Below are 20,167 nucleotides of genomic sequence, written 5' to 3' on the forward strand. Positions count from 1 at the left end.
CCTCTCAAGGCTACAACATATTAGAAATGAGGTAGAGTTTTTTTCTTAATTTTATTTATTATTATTTTTTTTTTGTGTTGTCATTTCTTTTAAAGGAGGAAAAGCCACCTCTACACCAATGAAGCCTAAGGTCTTCAAACTTGCTTGAAAATGCAATGATGAAGTCTTTTTTTTATTTAATTTATTATTATTATTATTATTATTATTATTATTATTTGCTTGAAGAAGACAATACTTTTAAATTTAAATTGAAGAAGAATCCGTTGAGCTTGAATATGAGAATACATCGATGAAACCTTCGATCTTGTACATGAAAAAAAAATAACAGTGCAATCCTTAAAGTCGGTGGAGCACTGGTGAAGTCTTCAGTCTTGCATTTGAATGATTCTTTATGAATTTTTTTGAACTCGAATTTGAAGAAACATCAACAAAGCCTCAAAATTTGATTTTGAGGATAATCTTCTGTGAACTTAAATTTTAAGAAACATTAACAAATCCCCTGAATTTGATTATGAGGAACTTCTAAACTTGGCGATGGAGTGCTGAACTTCAAAAGAATGATGCCACCTTATAAGTATCAACATCTTGCTCCTAGTGCCACACTTTTTTTGTTTTTTTTTTTAATTTTGTTATATTGCCCCCAGTAAGGCATCTTCAACTTTAAGTTGATATTCTTTGATGAGAACGAAAACTATCAATTGCTAATGTCATGCTTTATGTGATCATGACACTACTCTTGCTTTCCATTCTTCTCAACTGAGTTCTTTTTTTTTTTTTTTTACTAGACTGAACTTAAAGTTTCCCTTAAGCTGCCTACGTACCCTTTATAATACAGGGATCACGTCATAACGTAGTTCAAAAGTTTTTTTTTTTTACTGGACTGAACTTAAGGTTTCCATTAAGTTGCTTACGTACCCTTTATAATATAGGGATCAAGTCATAACGTAGTTCAATTGTTTTTTTTTTCTACCATTCACCTTTTAACCTCTTGTGGGCTAGGAGCACCATGCAGTGTAGGCTCTTACGATAAGGAGATTTGCATATTTAGCAACTTTTATTTTCATCAAGAATTATCTCATCTCCTTTGTTTATTGGATTGGTGAAGATAATGAATCTTGGTTTCACGGTCAAGGAACCTTCGTATTTATGTCAACAGACAATTTCCTCTTCATGTATGATGGGACACGATTGTGAATCTTATCGTCATCATTTTCTTCATGAAATGGTTTTGCCTTTAAAGATTTCATCTCTCTTTGTTGTTGATCGTTTATATTCTTTAGACGATCAAAAGCAGATGTTGAAGGTCAATGTTTCTTCGATGTGGAGATGCTTAGCCTTTTGAAAGCTGAAGTTCGAGCGTAAGTAGACGTTGGACATTGGTTTTCTTCTTTTTTTCGTGGTCATACTCAATCTTTGAAAGACTGAAGATCGAGTAGTTAAAGGCTTGATACGACCAAAGACAGAAGTCTTTTGCTTAATTTCATTTGAATTGTCCATTTCTTCATAAGAATCATAATTGTTGTCGACCTCTACTATGCTGGTAGTATGACATGCAGTGACTTCTAGTATTTCTTCTGGATGATCCTCAAGGAAACTTCTTGGGAGGAATTCTGCCAAAGTTATCGACCGTCGAGGTTGGAGGAAGTCCTCGTCTTTTCCTTTGATGGGTTTAGGCTTCCACATCTTCTTGTTCCTTCTTCCCTTCTTTTTATGGGAGATGTTTCCTTTTGAATGCTTTTGATGGAAATGTGACTTCGTTTGAACAGAACTTGTTTATCTCTCTTTTTTATGAGCCACGACTATCCATTCTTCGCCCTCATCCTCAATTGGCTCTTCTTTGTTTTGAGAGTTTGACATCATGATCTTTTGTTGGAATCGAACAAGTATAGGTTCAAAAGTCCTAAATTGAATCAAACTTTCCCTTTGATCATAAAGCAGTATTGATGGCGAAACACTTGAAGGCATATTGACTGCAACATGATTGGTTTGAGCTAGTTCATCAATATCCAGGTCAATCTTATTTTCACGAGCCAACTTTAGAATTAGCTCCTTCAACACGAAGCACTTTTCAACAGGGTGACTAATGACCCGATGATACTTGCAGTAGTTAGGATCATCTACTTTTCCTGCATGCTCCGGTCGTTTACATTCTGGCAACTGAATAAGTTGCTTCTCTATTAATTCCTCCAACATGTCTGCAACATCAGAGTCAGAAAATAGATAAACTTTTTTCAGTCTTTCTCTAAGAGTTGGACGTCGCTTTTCATCGCTATCATGATTTCTTTCATGTTTTATTTATTTTCTTTTAGAGAAAGATTTCAATGGAGTCTTTTGAACAAGCATAGACTCGTTTAGGACATTATTTGCAATCTTTTTAGTGTCATTGATTTCATTCTTGTCACTCCTTGTTCTTTGAACCAAGAAATCTTTTGCTCCTCTGTTGGCTATACTCAACTCCATATCATGGGTGCGTGTTGCCAATTCTTCAAATGTGCGAGGTTTTATTCCCTGTAAAATATAGAGAAGTTCCCAGTGCATACCTTGGGTGCACATCTCTATTGCAGACAGTTCTGTGAGCTTGTCTTTGCAATCCAGGCTTAGAGCTCTCCATCGGTTTATATAGTCGATGACTGGCTCTCTCTTCCGCTGTTCTATATTTGTTAACTCCATCATGACGACACGCCTAGTGCTATAAAAGCGGTTGAGAAACTCTATTTTCAGTTGCTCCCAGCTATCAATTACTTCTGGCTCTAGATCAGTATACCACTCGAAAGCATTTCCTTTTAAGCTTCGAACGAACTGCCTGACTAGTTGGTCTCCTCTTGATCCTGCATTTTCGCATGTTTCGACAAAGTGAGCGATATGCTGCTTTGGGTTGCCCTTTCCATCGAATTGCTGGAATTTTGGAGGTTGGTACCCAAGTGGCATTCTCAAGTTGTTGATTCTCTTAGTGTACGGCTTAGAATACATGAAAGAAGTTTGTGGTGGTGCTCCATACTAAGCTCTAATGGAATTCGCGATCATATCCTGTAGTTGCTGAACTGAGGGAGAAGCAACAGAGACTGATTTTTGTTGTGGTTGGTTTTCCTGCACTACATTCTTCTCTTTATCAGTAGCTTTGACAACAAGAGTTTGACTTGACTCAGCAGTTTCACAAGCCTTCATTTGATTTTTTAAGGCGGCAATTTCATGATCTCGCTCCTCAACAACTTTCATTAGGAAATTTATTTTTCTCTCCATCTCTACCATGGTTGCCTCAGCTGTTACATCTACCATCATGACAGACACTTCTTCAAGGTGTGATTCTTTGTCTGATAGATTAGAAAGAGGCGTAGAGTTGTTGAACAAAGGATTATCTTTGATGATGATCCCGCCTTTAGGAGATTCTATCAGTTGTTCCAAACTTTTCTTCTTGAGGAAAAAACCTTGTTCTTGTTCTTGCATGCTTCTCTTCAAGTGACTTTGGGTGACAAGTCCAATGTAAGAGTCACTTGCAACAGAAGATTTTGATGCAGCCTTATTTGTTGCCATTGACTTTCTTGTAGTTGGATGACGAGAGAGAGATGAGAGGTAGACAGGTCCCACTGGGCGTGGCAATTTGTTCACACGAGATTTCTGAAGAAATTTGATTTGTGGAGTTGAACTTGTGTTGATGTTTTATTTACATTGAGTTGATGCGATGTGGTCCGATCTCTAGAATTTGATCCTCTGATTCTCTCTCGACTGGATGCTTATGCTTGATTTGAGGAAGCGAAGCACGTGATGTTCTTGAAGTTGGAGTCTTGGAAGAAATCTTGTATTTTCAAAAGAGCTTCAACCTTCGAGAGTGTTCTTGAAGTTGGAGACTTGGAAGAAAGCTTGTATCTTCAAAGGAGCTTCAATCTTCAAAGGTGTTCTTGAAGTTTGAGACTTGGAAGAAAACTTGGATCTTCAAAGGTGTTCTTGTAGTTGGAGACTTGGAAGAAAGTTTGTAGCTTCGAAGAAGCTTCAATCTTCGAGGGTGTTCTTGAAGTTGAAGATTTAGAAGAAAGCTTGTATCTTTAGAGGAGCTTCAATCTTCGAAAGTGTTCTTGAAGTTGGAGGCTTTTATCTCTTGGGAGAATTCTCTCTAGACCTTCTGGAGTCAAAGATTTCCAGCCCTCACAAATGAAGTGAACTCATCTATTTATAAAGTTCCCTGGTGGGTTTTTATGAACTTGAGCCTATTATGGTCCATGGACCATATCCATGGGCTCAATCACATGGATTTGGGTCATATTTTATTTTAGGCTAAATTAAGCTTATCTTTGGGCTCAATTGAATTTTAGCCTAACTAAATAATATTTAATTGAACTAAAATAATTAATTTGACCCAATTGTCATAAAAAGACCCGTGACATCATTAGAATTGTCCAATTTGTCTTTAAATTTAATTTGGGATACATGCCAATTTTTAGTTAATCCCAAATATAATTATTTTAGTAAATGATGTGGCAATTTGTGATTGATTCCAAAATTTCTTATTCAACAACTGCAGAGAAAAGATCAAGATATTGTGAATGCAATGAATTTGGTTAAGATTTGTAAAGGACATTTTCTGCTATGAGCATTATAAAGACTCAGTTGCACAATTAAATGGGATACAAATGGATGAATGATTGTCTTGTAATATATATTCAGAGAGGTTTATTTGATAAGATAGATAATGAAGCTATTATGTATCAATTTCAAAATATGAAATCTCGTAGGGGACAATTGTTATGTACGAAAGTCAATAAATTTATTAATTTTTAGAACCACTAACTTATAAATTATTTTAACTAAACTATAAAGCCCCCTGTCAATAAATTTTCTAGACCAGCCACTGGTTATGTAGATAACTGTGGCAAGACGTTAGAATTCGAGGTTGGAGACCAAGTTTTTCTCAAATTGTCTCTTTAAAAAGGTATGATCAGATTTGGAAGAAAAGAATTGTTAAGTCCAAGATATATAGAACATTATGAAATCCTAAAATGTGTGGGACCGGTGGCTTATAAATTATAAGATTGCCCATAGAGTTGCCGAGGATCCTTAATGACTTTCATGTTTCAATGTTGCGAAAGTATGTTCCAGATTTCTCGCATATACTCAAAGAGTGGCCCCTAGAAGTGAAAGAAAACATGACCTATGAAGAAAGACCTTTGCATGTGTTAGATAGAAAGGAGCAGGTAATCAAAACAAAGGTAATCTCCAAGATCAAGGTTTTGTGGAATAACCATGGCATTGAGGAAACCAATTGAAAAAGTGAAGAGCTAATAAAAGCTAAGTGCCCACAACTCTTCGCAGAAACTTACTGAATTCTGGGGACGAAATTCCAAAATGAGGTAATAGTTGTGAGATTCCGTGCGTCTGCCTTAAGCAATAATATCCATGCAACAAGATTGACCTATGTGATGAGACCATTATGTGGCAGAAGAGATTGCAAAGTAAGTTGCATTTTCGATTTAAGCTACGCGACGAGAAAGGGCTATGGGATGAATTGCTATACAATATGAGCTTTCTTCATCGAGAAGTAATGATGTCACCTATATGTAAGAAAGGTTAGAAATTAATTTGACTTTACCGCCCAATCAAAATTCAAGATAAGGAAGTGGCATGACAAGTGGTGTTCTGACATTGGACCATTCTTACTATTGGGAAGAAGTGATCATTTAGGTATGAGAGACTTCACCGGAGAGACTTATATATAGGTAAAGTCTGGTCATTTTGAAGTTGTTTTTACCTTGAGCTTACTTAAGAAAGAATTGAGAAAGTTTCAAGATTTTCAGAGATTTCTCACGAGCTTGAATCTAGCAAGAAAACGCAAGGAAGTTCTTTACTAAAGAGTTAGACGAAGAAGCTAGTTGATTGTGAGTGGTACTTCTCTAAAATTGTTTTCATAAACAAAAGGATTTCTCATGTGCTTAAATCCTTAAATGTATTTCTATGAAAATTCTTAGTTATATGATTTCTTTTATGCCTTCCCATCTCATAAAATATATGTGATTTATAAATGAATGAGTTTTAACATGAATTGAAATGAGATGGTCTTGTGTACCCTATGCAATGAGATTTCCTCGCATTTTGCTGTGTGTTCTGGTGTGAGATGTTTTATCCTTGTTGTGTGATCTGGGATAAGTTGCTCTCTACTATTCTTGTGTGATATGGAATAAAATACCTCATGCTTGTCTGATCTGGTATGGGATGTCGTTTGCTTGCTGTATGATCTGGAATTGGAAGCGTTATGCATAATTGAACTGATGGAAACTTGTTGAATGTATTGAGACTACTCCATATAGCTGCAACTTGACAAAAGAGTATGATAAACATTTCAGCTGAGGAAATGGTATAAACATGTAATTAACTATGCAGAAGGATCTTGCATTATGATAATATGATGAGTTTGATAAAATGTATTGTGTGTGATATGAGCTTTTATGCATGATTTGCAGGAAAATGATTTCCATGCAATCTATGAATGTTTAATGATGAGATTTGAATGGTGTTGAATTGTCTAATACATTGAAATGATTGGTTTTAGACTCAATGTTTTACTATTGAAACTCATATTAATTGTATTGTATGATTTGGCGAAATAGTTTGTAACTCGTTAAGGCAGATTTAATTTATCAAAGCTGTTCATAAAAGACTTCACTCACTAGACAGTTTCGTTTAATCTTTCAAATGTTTTTTTTATTTCTTCTATCTTCAAGATAGCGAAGAACATCCACTGTTGAACTTGCAGTCTTGATCGTCTATTGTGTCATACGTGTAACAAAACGTTTTGGTAGTGGTCACCGTCAACTTGCGTAGCATGTAGAAGCTACGCGAGAAGACTCAAATTGTTGCTTTGGAGTTTGTATTTAGTTCCTCGAAGGAATCTTGTACTAAGTGTTAAATGTACTCTGTTGCTAGAACATCAACGAAGTCTTATAATTTCAATTGAATTCTCATTTTGCATTTAAACTGTTGGTGGCGTTGATTCTGCTTACTAGGCATTTTGCTTGTTATCTTACGGAAAGACTTGCATAGAATGACTAGGCAGTCACGTCTCCACTTGGTTGCATAGAGTGACATTTGGGACGGGGCATCACAAAAGATTAAGCAAAAGTACAAGAAAGAAGTATAATACCCTTTAACGATAATGCTCAATCTCACCATTTAAAAGATTTATTAGAAAGAAATAGTAGAATAGTGAATGAAAGGATTCGAACCCACTAGTATTTCGTTCACAGGGAATTCAATTCAAGAAATAAAGAAAAGAAAAGGATTGATTACCTAAGATTCAAGAATCAAGGTTATACATGGAATTTGGGGAGGGGTATGATGTCAACAAGAAAAGTAAAGAAAACAATAATATGTTTTTGTAAATTTTAAAGATTTAAATGTAGCATAATAAGAGATATTTATTCTTCAAATAGTAAAGGATGGGAATTGGGTGTTTTAACAAATTTTTTATCATTGAACAAAAAGATACATTGCTAATGAGATCAATCCTCAACCAATGGTTCAAGAACAAATTTTCCTACCCGAATGAACTAAGACAAGCATTAAAATTCATCCCAACTTTAATGAACGTGTTTTCATCTTAGCGGTTTTTACATCCTTGATAAAGCGAACAATATATGTCTCTATCTAAAGGAAGATTGTTTTGAGTATTTTCAAATTGACAATTAAAGATAATTCAATAGGCGATAATTATGTTAAGGATTTATTCTAAAAAATCTCATTAAACAATCCTGCTTTAATTTTATGCTTAGCGCCTCTAATGTTAAGATTTAATTTGTGCTTTCTTGGGTAAATAATTCAACAAAGTAATGAATTCTTTATTAAAAGCAAGATAGTTAACAAACCAAACATCATTCAAGAAAAGCAATTTAGACATGCATTCTCAGAGAATTCTATTAAAAACAACTAATTCCCAAGAAGATTACCTTTTGTTACCTATGATCTTCAAAATCGCCTCAAAGATTGGAGCAAAAAAGATAGCCATTATTGTAAAAATCTTGAGAGAATTTTATTGAATTGTGGGGAGAGTTTACAATTGATTTGGTAGTACTTTTTATGAAAATATAAAAAATGAGTGCTTAATCAAGTTTAATTACAAATGAAAAATGAGCTTAAATAAACCAAAAGGTTAATGAAAACAGGGAGAGACGCGTGCAAGGTGCACATTTTTTCGTCAAAAGTTCGAAGCGTCGCGTCAGTCATTGATTTTATTTGTTCTTCTTCAAATGCAATGCTTCGGTGTTGTGGTGCTTGGGTGGTGCCCGACTTTTAATTATTTGCGAAAATGCCCCTTAATCTTGTTTTGACCAATTCTTGCTCGTTTTAGCTTTGTTTTAAGCAATTTTCATCGCCGCGTTCGACTCGTTGCGATGTCTAGATCGATATTTCTATAAAATTAGAGATTTAGTGAATAAGTGAGGACATACGGGAAAAGTTAAGCTACACATGTAAGTCAAATATAGCCCTAACAATGAGTTTAACAAGGCAAGCATAAATAACTCGTCAGCATGCCATGTCAGCAAATACTCGTGAACTAGGTCTGCAATTTAATTTTGATCGAACTCGTGGACCAAGTCCATGATTTTAACCTAACTCGTGGACAAACTCCATAAACTATTTAAACTATACTCGTGGACCAGTTCCACAATTACAGTACCATAAAGAAAAAAGTACACTTAATTGTAAATAGTCTATTAAGAATTTTGTAACACTTGTCAACTAAAGTCATATTTATAAAGTCAACACCAAACGCATTTAAAATGTAACAATAAAGGCTAAGTTGATTAATACAACAAAAAGTTATGTGTCACACGGTGGTGTTCTTCTTGCATGTCTTCCAGGATGGTCTTCTTGCATGTTTTGTTGACGCCTACAATAAACACGTCTTCTATCAGTGTCATGAATATCAAGTTGACGTATTTGTTAAATGATTTCTTCAACATTGACATGGTCACACATTGAACCAAATTTTGGTATATTGTGTTGCTCTGAATACGTTTGTACATTTTGGACAAAATTATTTTGTATAAAGAACGTGACCAATGTAAAATAATATTATAGAAAGCAAATTTTAAAAAAATAATAATAGAATAACATTATTACCATTCAATAGTAATAAGTGCCATGACATGTGATATATCTTCTACTAATTGAGTCGTACCAACGAAAGGTAGTCATTTGATATAACTGGACCATCTTCTACTTCTCCTTTTGCACATTTCTCACAATGTGCTAGCCACAATGATAAATAAATAGTCGACGTGCATTTCGTTGCTAGTCTTGGTCATGTTTACCATGAAGATTTATTTTATGTAGTTTGTTGTCCATATAAAACATTTGTGGCACCGTTTAATATTTGACGCACTACAAATTATCTTAATATACTTGATTTGGTTTATGCCAATCTACAATATGAAAGTATATTAGAGGATTCACCGTCAACCAAATGTCTTATCCACTAAAGGCAGTAATCAGACAATATAGACATAATATCATGTGTATATATGGCATCCAATTCATCTAAAATTAAAAAATAATAATCCTATTATTTAACACCTTACACATGTAGGATCATAAAATATATATACTCGCATGTATTAATTAGTCGATCAAAAGATAATATGTGCACTAGTAACATATTTGTCGAATGTTCAGATGCAATTAAAATACCACTCTATCTATACATCCACGTAATGCAATTAAATATTTTATAGGTTTAAAAAAATATTGAAGATATAAATTAAAAAATATCGACGTCGAGTGACCAAATATAGTCTGAAGAAGGCAACTGAATTAGTGGTGCCCATTGTTGCACTACTGAAGTTGTTGCATGATTGACTCAACATAGCTCTCTATATAGCCATGCAAGACATTCACTTAGCACAAATATCTACCTCCACCTGCTCAAATTAAAAGACCCAAACAGTGGAACAAACGTTAGGTGCACTAACGTGTTTGACTTGTCAACAAATAAGAATCTTCCAATGAATTGTATGATGTATGCCCTTGCATTCTGTTGTATGGTGATCTCATCAGCATCAAGAGACAACTCAGCAAAGTATGTGGCTAATTAACCAAGGGATTCACAACCTCGACCCTTTTAGTTTTGGAGAAGTGTGAGTTTCTGGTCTTCATCGTTCTACAATAAAAATTAAGATTAGATGCCAATCTAATTGGATGAACCCAATTTGTACAACCCATGATAAAACTGACTTGTTGTAAATATGGTATAATTCGTTGGTCTAACATTATTGTACAATCAACTATCTATTTCCTTCTATGACACCCTAAAACAACAGTAGACATTAACTGTGAATGGTTAGTTGGTTATTGATATAATTGTATTGTGTTAGACAAACCATGATCCATAATAATGGACATTAGAAGATTATAGAAAAGAAAATAAGCATACAATCCATATTACAAGTAACATCATCACTAATAAAATACACGACGATCCAAATTATTAAAAGAATTACATTACACGATATATTAAAAAAATACATTACAAATCCATTATCATAAAAAAAACAAAAAAAAAAAAGGAAAATTAAACACATAAACAAACTATATAAAAAACATAATTATCACAATTGTAGATAAAACAAAACTGAATTTACACTACAAACAGACAAACACAAATCTCAAATAAAAAACGACAAAACGCATATTAAGATTTATAAAATAAAATCGAGAGATACCCATGAAAGATGATAAAGAAATCTAAATTTATATATTTCAAGTGTGAAAGTATTGTTAAAAACAAACTCATAATGCACAGCGACAGATAGTGGATAGCTGGTGGTGACCGACGAGAGCTAGCGGCAGCTGACAACATCAACGATGGATGGCAGAAAGAGAGTTTATGCATAGGTAGCGCATGCAATTGCACAGTTTGACTGGCTTGCATGGTGGCCATCAAATACCGAAGTCGTGGACCAGATTCAGGATTCATTAAAACTCGTAGACTTGGCCCACAATTGCAAGGACAACATGGACCACTTCCACGATTACGCAACCTATTTGTTCATTCTTTTGCTTCAATTCTATATTTATGCCATTATGTATTAAAATAGTATTATTTTTTTAAAAAAATTATTTAAAACCATACCTTCTAAATAATAACGTCCTCTAATCTATAAAGGATCGTGTCAGTGCGAAATAATAATTGGAAAAAAAAGGTGAGTCATCTACATCCTTCAAAGTATTGTTGAAACTAACAGGTTATATATATATATATATTCAAAAGGAACCTTGTGTGTACTCCAATATTAGCGATGGCCAGCGTTAAATCCATTGCTGATACACCCAACTTAACCTCCATTCCTTCTTCTTTTATCTTTGCTACCGATGACAGCTTTGACGATGTCACTGCTGATGCTTCCCCGCAAGGTGCAGAAGATTCGATTCCCATCATTGATTTATCTCTTCTCATCAATGGTACTCCCCAACAACGAGCCAAAGTCGTCAATGAGCTTGGGAAGGCCTGCGAGGATTGGGGGTTCTTCATGGTACGTGCGTGTAAAACTAGAGTTTTCTTTCTTTCTTTTTTTTTTTTTTTTTTTTTTTTTCTCTTTCTTTCTAATACTATGTTAAATTATTATTTAAATTTCGTTTTCTCAAACGTAGTTTAAATTAATAAAGAAAAAAAAAAGTGTTAAAGAGGTGTTCTGTATAGGTGGTGAATCATGGAGTGGAGGAGAAGTTGATGAAGGAATTAATGGAAATTTGCATAGAATTTTTTGAACTAAAGGAGGAAGAGAAGAGAGAGTATGAAACAAAGCATGTGCTTGACCCAATCAGATATGGCACCAGCTTCAATCCTAAGGTGGAGAAGGCCTTCTTTTGGAGAGATTATTTGAAAATCAAGGTTCATCCCAAGTTTCATGCCCCAACTAAACCAACAAGATTAAGGTTTTTCCTAATGCTTCTTTTACTTAATTTTCTTTCTATTTGGGGTAAGAAACTTACCTTTTCATAAAGTAGAATTAAATAGCATGCATACATATTATCTTTTTATATAAAAACACACACACACACACAGAAAAAGGGACCTAATTAAGCATTAAGAAAAAAAATTCTAATCCAACGCAATCGACTTAAAATGGTAATTACGTATAAACTTCATATACAATTTTTCAATTTATTTAATAATTAACTTCCTATTATGGTTTGGATAAAAAATTTCTACAAAAGAACAAAGATTAGATGCAGCCAAAGGATTCATCCCTCCGTGACGACAAAAAATGCATCCATCTTATGTTGTTTACATCTCTCCGTAGATGTAATTTTTTTTTCTATGGTAATTAAAAGAAGTGGAAGGCGATGTTATGTTCATCCAAAGTTTTTTTCAGGGCAAACAAGCTTTATCCACTCCAAATCTTATCACCATGTCTGACATATATTTCAGAAAGTAAGAGTATGTTCACACCTATATTTTGGGAGTCCAAATAAAAGAATCTACCTCCCTACTAATCATTTTGTTTCTTTAAAATTATGATTATACACGCTAGCTGGTTTAACCTACAATTTTTTGTCATTGTTATCTATTTTTAGGATGATTCAAAGATTAAGCCAAATTTTAATAATTTTATAAAAATTATTTATAGATTTTGACTAAATATTTGACTATGGCACATAACAAAGATGCTAATCATCCTAAAAATTTGAGGAAAAATAGGTTTAATATTAAAAAACCAAATAAAATAAAATAAAATAGTTACCAAACCACACCTAATCTTTAATCTTTACGATTTGATAAAACCTCCTGAATAGACTTTGTATGATAAAATTTTATAAATAAAGAATAAATTATGAAGTAAGTAGCTTTCTAATTCCCATCACAAAGATCAAACATAATGACTAAGTTTTGACTTTATTATATCGATTAAAATTCAAAATTTAATCTCAAACAAACGACAAGGAAGAAATCAAAATGTGATTGGACAAATATTAAATAGTTTTGTTATTTGTTAGATTCTTAAATCATTCGTTAATCCGAAAACTTAAATCGATGAACGAAGATAAATTTAATACAATATTTAACACTCCCTCGATAATGTTCAAACATCAGCAAAGGAGTGGAAACATGAAAGTAGAGGTCGAAAAGCTTCTAGTAATGGACAAAGGTAAATCGATGACGAGAAAAACACTCGCATCATTGAGATTAATTAGATATTAATCAATTTATATTATTAACTAGAGAAATTATGAGATGGTAATATATGACTAGTCTAATAATTATCAGTCATTAAAAGCTACTTCTAAATTTAATTTCAGAAAGCAAAAGTTGGAATCAAAATGAAAGTTACATGTTGTTGATTTATGTAAAAAAAGGTAGGATAGATTCTTTTGTCCTGATAAAGAATTGAGATAGTTTCAAAAAGATTCTTTATTCAAGAAAAGACACACAGATCATGAAGCAAAGGTTTTATTATCGGTGGATGGGGGATCGGTTTTGGGATCGAATAGGCGCTGACATCAGTTTTTCGTAAGTCGGATCTCATCGGTTAACGTCGGTGTCACGGCCGACTTCGAATGGTTCGACCATCTTGTCGGCAGGAAATCTCTGTGATGAACTAAACAAAAAGAAAAAAGATCAAGCGAAAAAAGAAAGAGAAAAAAAAAAGGGAGAGAGAAGGAATACGAGAAAAGAAAGCCATAATGTTTACTTAAGGAACTAAAAGAGAACAAAAGCAAAAAGAAACTAAGTCGAAAAAGAAAAAAAAAATAAAAATAAAAAGAAGAAGAAGAAGACAAACAAAAGAGAGGGTATAGAAGAAAGATGACCAATGGATTTGAGGAAATAAGATTGAGAGAAGAGGGGAATGGAGAGGATGAAAGAGAATGAAAAGATTGGGAATGGAAAGACGTGGAAGGAAAGATTTATTCCAAAGTTAGGGAGAAAACCTTTTTCTCGCTGTCGGTATGTATGTATTTGAAGGCCAGATGTTGTGGATTATATTCAAACGTTTTATATTACAAAAATTTATGAACATAGTCTTTCTCACGTATAGAAATGAAAAATTAAAATGAATTTTGTTTCAAGAATATTTCGAACATTATATATATTTACTAGAAAACAAAAACTTACTTGACAATTTGCTTCCCCAATTTTTAAGATGCATTTATAATATTTTAAAACTTAAGCAAGTTAATTTTATTTAAGTTTTACAGAGTTGAAGTTGGACGGAAGTACAGCATTTGTAACATGCTTATGTTTTTTAAAAATTATTACTTAAAAGTGTTTTCATACGGTTTCATTTATGTCACACCTAATATATATAACTTATGATTAAATTTTTTATTTTTTGCCCACAAAATAAACAATAACTAAATCTTTTTAGGAGAAATATGATCCATGATAAAAGTTTTTTAAAAATATTTACAAAACATATCCAAATTTAATGTTGTTAATAGATATTCATATACTTCTATTCGTATCTATCAATATCACTAGTAGACATTGATAGAAGTTTATCCGTGTCTATTAATGTCTACTATTGATAAATATACAATTATGTTATATTTTGTAACTATTGATAGAAGTTTATATTAAATATACAAACAAAATAGACATCAAACTCAAATATCTTAGTGACCAAAAGTACATTTTGCTCCTGAGAAACTAAAACTTGTTTGTTTATTAAAAATAAAAATCATATATTCTTGGTACCTGATTTTATTTTCTATTTTTTTAAACAAAATGTATTTTTTAAAGTTTTTTTTTTTATCATTTTTTTCAAAAAGAAAATGAAAAAGTAAATATTATAATAATCTTTGTTTGGGGCTGGAAAAGGATTATGATAATCCTTATTTAGACGAAGGATTAGGATAGTGGTTTGTTCGAGATCTTGTCTTTTTTCTAAGACAGGTAACCGATCATTGGTTTGCCATACACCAAAATTGACATTCGACCTTTCGTATAAAAATCAATTGTGAACGTTTTGGGATGGGTATGCAGAACCCTTAAAAGCAAACATCACTCCTACCATATTTCACTATTTTTCTTTTTCTATAGGTCATTGCAAGAAAACTCTAAAATTGAAATGCATTTTGGTCCGCGACTAACTTGTGTGTGTATATAATGCGTATATTTCTTTTCTTTAAAGGAAAGTGTATGTATATGAGTGCATGTATGAGGTATTTTTATTTAAGAATGAATACATCTTAATGTTTAAATTTAGTGTTTAGGAAAAAGAAAAAAACTAACCCATGTTGAAACAAAAAAATAATGGTTACCTATATCTTTTTAATTACAAATTTGTTGCATTTTATTATTTTTAAATAAATTATTATATTATTTTAAATTCAAAAATGACATTTTCAAATATAGCAAAGTTTAAAATTTATCGGTGTCTATCATTGATAATATCTGTTTATCGATGTATTTCATTGATAGAATTTTGTTTAATTATTATTGTCTATCATTGATAAAATCTGTTTATCAATTTCTATAATCGGTAGAATCTAAAATTTTACTATGTTTTATAAATATTTTCAACAATTTTATCATTTACCATTATTTTTCAATTCAAAACTTGAATTTGAATGCAGTTTGTCTTTCTACAGAAACATCCTTTAAAATTGTCATAATGTTTTCATAACAAACAAAAATTTAGAGGTGAAAGTAATGTTTATAAGCTTAATTTTAGAGGTAAAAGTAATGTTTATAAGCTTAATTTTAAAAAATAAAAACAAAAATTTAAACAATTACTAAAGGAGACCTTAAATTTTTTGTTAGAATTTTTTTTATTTTCTCATAATGTTTTTACAATATTAGTTTCATTTTTCCTAACTAAATATTTGAATCAGTCACCACGTTCACAAACATTAAATTTTTAATACGAAAACTAATTATAATAAAAAATGAGTAATATATATATATATATATGGGGCAAAACTTATAATATTTACTGTCCGTATAATAAAGTAAAAAAAAAAACCATGAAGCCCGTATAATTTTGGTTAAATTTTTCATAAATTCAAGATTTTCCCTTCTAAAATTTCTACCTATGTCTCTCGGATAGAAACATATAGCAATCCATCTATGTCTATCTCAAATGTATTTATTTATACTTATTACTTTTCTCTTACTTAACTTATTTAGAAAGTTTTATTATCTACCATTAGTGAATTGTTGATGAAGATATATATCTTTGTCTATCTGTAAATGTATATCTATTCCTATCTCTTGTTATTTGTCTTTTATAATGAATTGTGGATAAAGATAGACGGAAATAGAGCTCTAGATATATATCTTTGTCTATCTCTCTTTTTATTTGTCTTTTATAACGAATTGTGTATAGAGATAGAAATAGGTAGAAGTATATTTCTTTCTATCACTATCATATAGTTAATTTACTTTCTTACTTAATCATGTTTTCATTTTCCACAATACAATATAATGTCTATTCTTACAGTTATATATTCAATTGAGAAAATGGAATTAGATAGATATAGATAGTGGTCTATCATTGTCTATTCGGAATAGATAACATTCAAATATATTGGTTGAATTAGCACTGTATTAAATTAAGATTATTTGTTAAAATGAAATCAAATAGACAGTGATAGTGTTCTATGTTAGTCTATCCTAGATTTCAAGTGATAGTATTCTACCGATGTCTATTTAGATAGACAGGGATAGAGGTTTATCAGTATCTATCTAAAATAGGATTCTAATAGCATGCAAATATGCATGTGTTGAATTAGCATTGTATTATACTAGAATTATTTGTTAGAATGGAATAAGATGGACAATGATAGAGTTCTATCTCTGTCTATCCCAGAGGAAAGAAGAAGAACAAATGAAAACGAAAAAACGTGAAGGTTAATCACGTGCAATTGCAAGGACATTTTTGTAATTATACATATGATTCAGTTTGGGTTTTTAATTGAGCTTCTAAAATGTTATAGAGAATGTAATTAATTTATTAAATTGTTAGATCTTTGAGAAAAAGACCCATAAAAAGATAGCCTGACATTTTAGAACATAATTTTGATTGTTAAATACTAGATCGAGCAGTTTCTCATGAAAAACAAAACTAGAGCTATATTTTAACATAGTAATGAATCAACGATGTCAACCAGTTTTCTATCCAAATAATCATGTTCATGAAGCACATAAAAGTTTTGGTTTTCCGCGCACTCTAACTATTTAAGAGATATGTATACGTGTATTTTTCTTTTTGAAGTATGATGTGTATACATGTATTGAATTAAGTGAAAGAAAATAGATGAACAAACTAAACATACTACATTCAATATTTAATTAAATCACACTAATTTCTTTTGTTAGGAAAAAAAAAACAGCATGGATTACGCTTTTATCTCATACTAAACCTTGAAAGTGAAGGAAGATAAAGTTACAAAAGAAATTTGGAATAGGATTTAGATCATGAACAATGGAGAAGTTGGGGAGAATTTGAGGGACTTTCTAAGCTTTGTGGGAGTTTTATAAAAAAGGGATAGTTGCAAATTTAGCAATTATATTCAAAATAATTAAGTATATAACAACATTTTAAAAAAATTGCAAATATAGCAAAATCTGTCAAAATCTATCAATGATAAGAGTCTATCATCGATAGATCATGTAGCAAATATTGGTCTATCACTGATAAACCATAAGAGTCTATCAACGATAGAAGTGTATCACTGATAGATTTTGCTATATTTGCAATTTTTTTAAAATATTGCTACATACTTAATAATTATTCTAAAAATTGCTACCTATTATAATTACTATAAAAAAATAAAGAGTCCGACGGAAATGTAGAAAGAAGAAAGACTTTTGCAAAATATAAAAATGTATAAATGGTGGTTAGCTTCCCAGTTAAATTTTATGTTTGAGTGAGTTTTGTGTTTAAGTAATGTTAAATCACTTTTAGTTACGGTTTAATTTAGTTATGTGGAAACCAATCTGCACTTAGTTTTATAGAGACAGAAGGAGGGAACTATAAAATCTTTGTTGAAATATCGAGATGTCAGAGCACCTCGACACCTCAACGAGGGGGGAACTGTCATCCTTCTGAAAGTCGAAAGGGTTTCTTTCTTTTTTTTTTTTTTTTTTTTTTTTTTTTTGATCTATTATTGTTTTTGCAGAGGGATCTTGGAAGAGTATTGCACAAGAGTTAGAGAAACGACAAGAGAATTAGTGAGAGGAATATCAGAGAGCTTGGGATTGGAAGGGTGTTTTTTGGAGAAAGCAACCGATCTAGAGTCAAGCTTAATACTATTTGCGGCAAATTTGTATCCACCATGTCCACAGCCAGAGCTTGCAAGGGGTTTACCATCTCATTCTGATTTATGCCTTCTCACTATTCTTATTACAAACGAAATTGCTGGCCTTCAAATCTTACATCATGATAAGTGGTTCAATGTCAATCCCATTCCCAACTCATTAATTATTAATGTTGGTGATCAACTTGAGGTACACACCCCACTTGTATCATATATTCCTTTTTTTGTTTACATTTTAGATCGAATATAGATTATTCAAAATGCTGTTAATCATTTATTTCATAGTTGATCGTTCTATTCCTTCGTAATAGAAGTTTGAATTTTCTTTTTTTTTTTTCTTTTCATTGGGGGTGTTGTAGATCTTGAGCAATGGGAAGTACAAGAGCGTTTTGCACCGAGCAAAGGTGAATGATAAGGCCACAAGGATTTCAATAGGCATGGCAGTTGGGCCATCACATGAAACGGTGGTTGGTCCTGCACCTCAATTGATAAATGAGCACACCAATAATCCTCCCATGTTTAAGAGCATCAAATACAAAGATTATATGGAAATTATGCAATCTAACCAACTTCAAGGGAAATCTATATTGGATCGCTTTCGTTTGCACCGTTGAACCTATTTCAATATAATTGTAATCTACCTTGGATTGTAATCACAACCTTAATTATTGTGCATGCTTTGAAATTCCATTTTTTTTATCAATAGTATGTGGTGATGTCAAAATTTGAATGGGTAAAACTGTACTTGATATTGATCATGTGAGTGTTGATGCGGACGACCATGAATTTGTTATTTATGGAAGGAATGTGACCTATAAGGTGAAAAAGATATACAATAACTGATGCAGTGCTTGCTACACAGATTTTGATGTTAAAGTAAGTACATAAATCTTTGTCCTAAGAGTAGAGAGTTTAAGTATTGAACTATATGCTTTTCTCTCCCTTCATCCTTTGGGTCGGCTCGCCAATGGGACACAATTTATCTGTGGGTTTCTTCAGGTGTCAAGGTTGAGCATGGTGGCATCGACTAATTAAGGTCATGCCATATCTTCCCCTTCTTGGACATATCTTGTCTGGGATTTCCTCCTTTTAACTCAAACCTCATTTGTCTTTACCTCCGCTACTAGAAAAATGGATTTTAAGAACCCTACAAATTAAGATACTGTATCATTAAGAATAAAAAAGGGGTGGACTGGAGTAAAATGTGTCGTTGAAAATAAAAACTGCGGAATTTTTCTTGACATAATTTTGCTTTTCTTGACATAATTTTTGCATCGTTAATTAATGACGTAATTTTTGTGTCATTACAAAATTTCCCAAATAAATAAACCTAATTCCTAAATTTTAAAAAAATTTCCCTTTTCTTTGTACGTGCTCAGCCCTCGAAAAACCATTCATTTACACTCCCATCAGTCGTCTTTAAGACTCTCGAAAAACCCTCGCATCATCTTGCACCGTTGTCATCTTCGTTCGCCATCTTTCGCCGTCCGATGCTTCTCCTCGTTCCCTCATCCATCTAGTTCTTCTTGCGAAAGAAAGCTTGCTATTGTCTTTGATTCATGCTTGAATTCAATTTTCATATGAGTTTTGATTCTCAATCGAGAAAGAAAGCTTTCAATAGGAGTTATATAGATATAGAATGACCGATCTGTTTTTATTGGAGCCCACCTACAATGAAGAATAGGATCCATGTAACTCTGCCAAGTTGAGAATTTATCTGTGAAGTGAATTAGAATTTTTTTTATAGAAGTTGCTAACTTGTGGAGGACCGTCGGAGGTTCGAATATGGCTTTCTAATACCATAGCTAGTGTGATATCGATTAGTCTCCAACATCAGCGGAACTTGTTTATGATATTACTAAGACAGAATCCATTGAAGTGGGCATTTGCTTTGCAATTACTGCAAATGTTTTTGAAAGAG

General features: G+C 32.3%; 1 protein-coding gene across 1 annotated transcript; it reads left to right on the forward strand.

Moving 5' to 3' along the window:
* Positions 1 to 11,180: 11,180 nt before the first annotated feature.
* On the forward strand, positions 11,181 to 18,999 carry LOC103501162 (2-oxoglutarate-dependent dioxygenase 19-like). The gene is made up of 4 exons (XM_008464663.3): positions 11,181 to 11,516; positions 11,684 to 11,919; positions 18,109 to 18,436; positions 18,606 to 18,999. Exons 1-4 carry the CDS (start codon positions 11,283 to 11,285, stop codon positions 18,858 to 18,860), a joined length of 1,053 nt encoding a protein of 350 aa, XP_008462885.2. The 5' UTR covers positions 11,181 to 11,282; the 3' UTR covers positions 18,861 to 18,999.
* The last annotated feature ends 1,168 nt before the right edge of the window (positions 19,000 to 20,167 follow it).

The sequence above is a fragment of the Cucumis melo genome, chromosome 7 (assembly GCF_025177605.1).
Source record: "Cucumis melo cultivar AY chromosome 7, USDA_Cmelo_AY_1.0, whole genome shotgun sequence".
Taxonomy (NCBI): Eukaryota; Viridiplantae; Streptophyta; class Magnoliopsida; order Cucurbitales; family Cucurbitaceae; genus Cucumis; species Cucumis melo.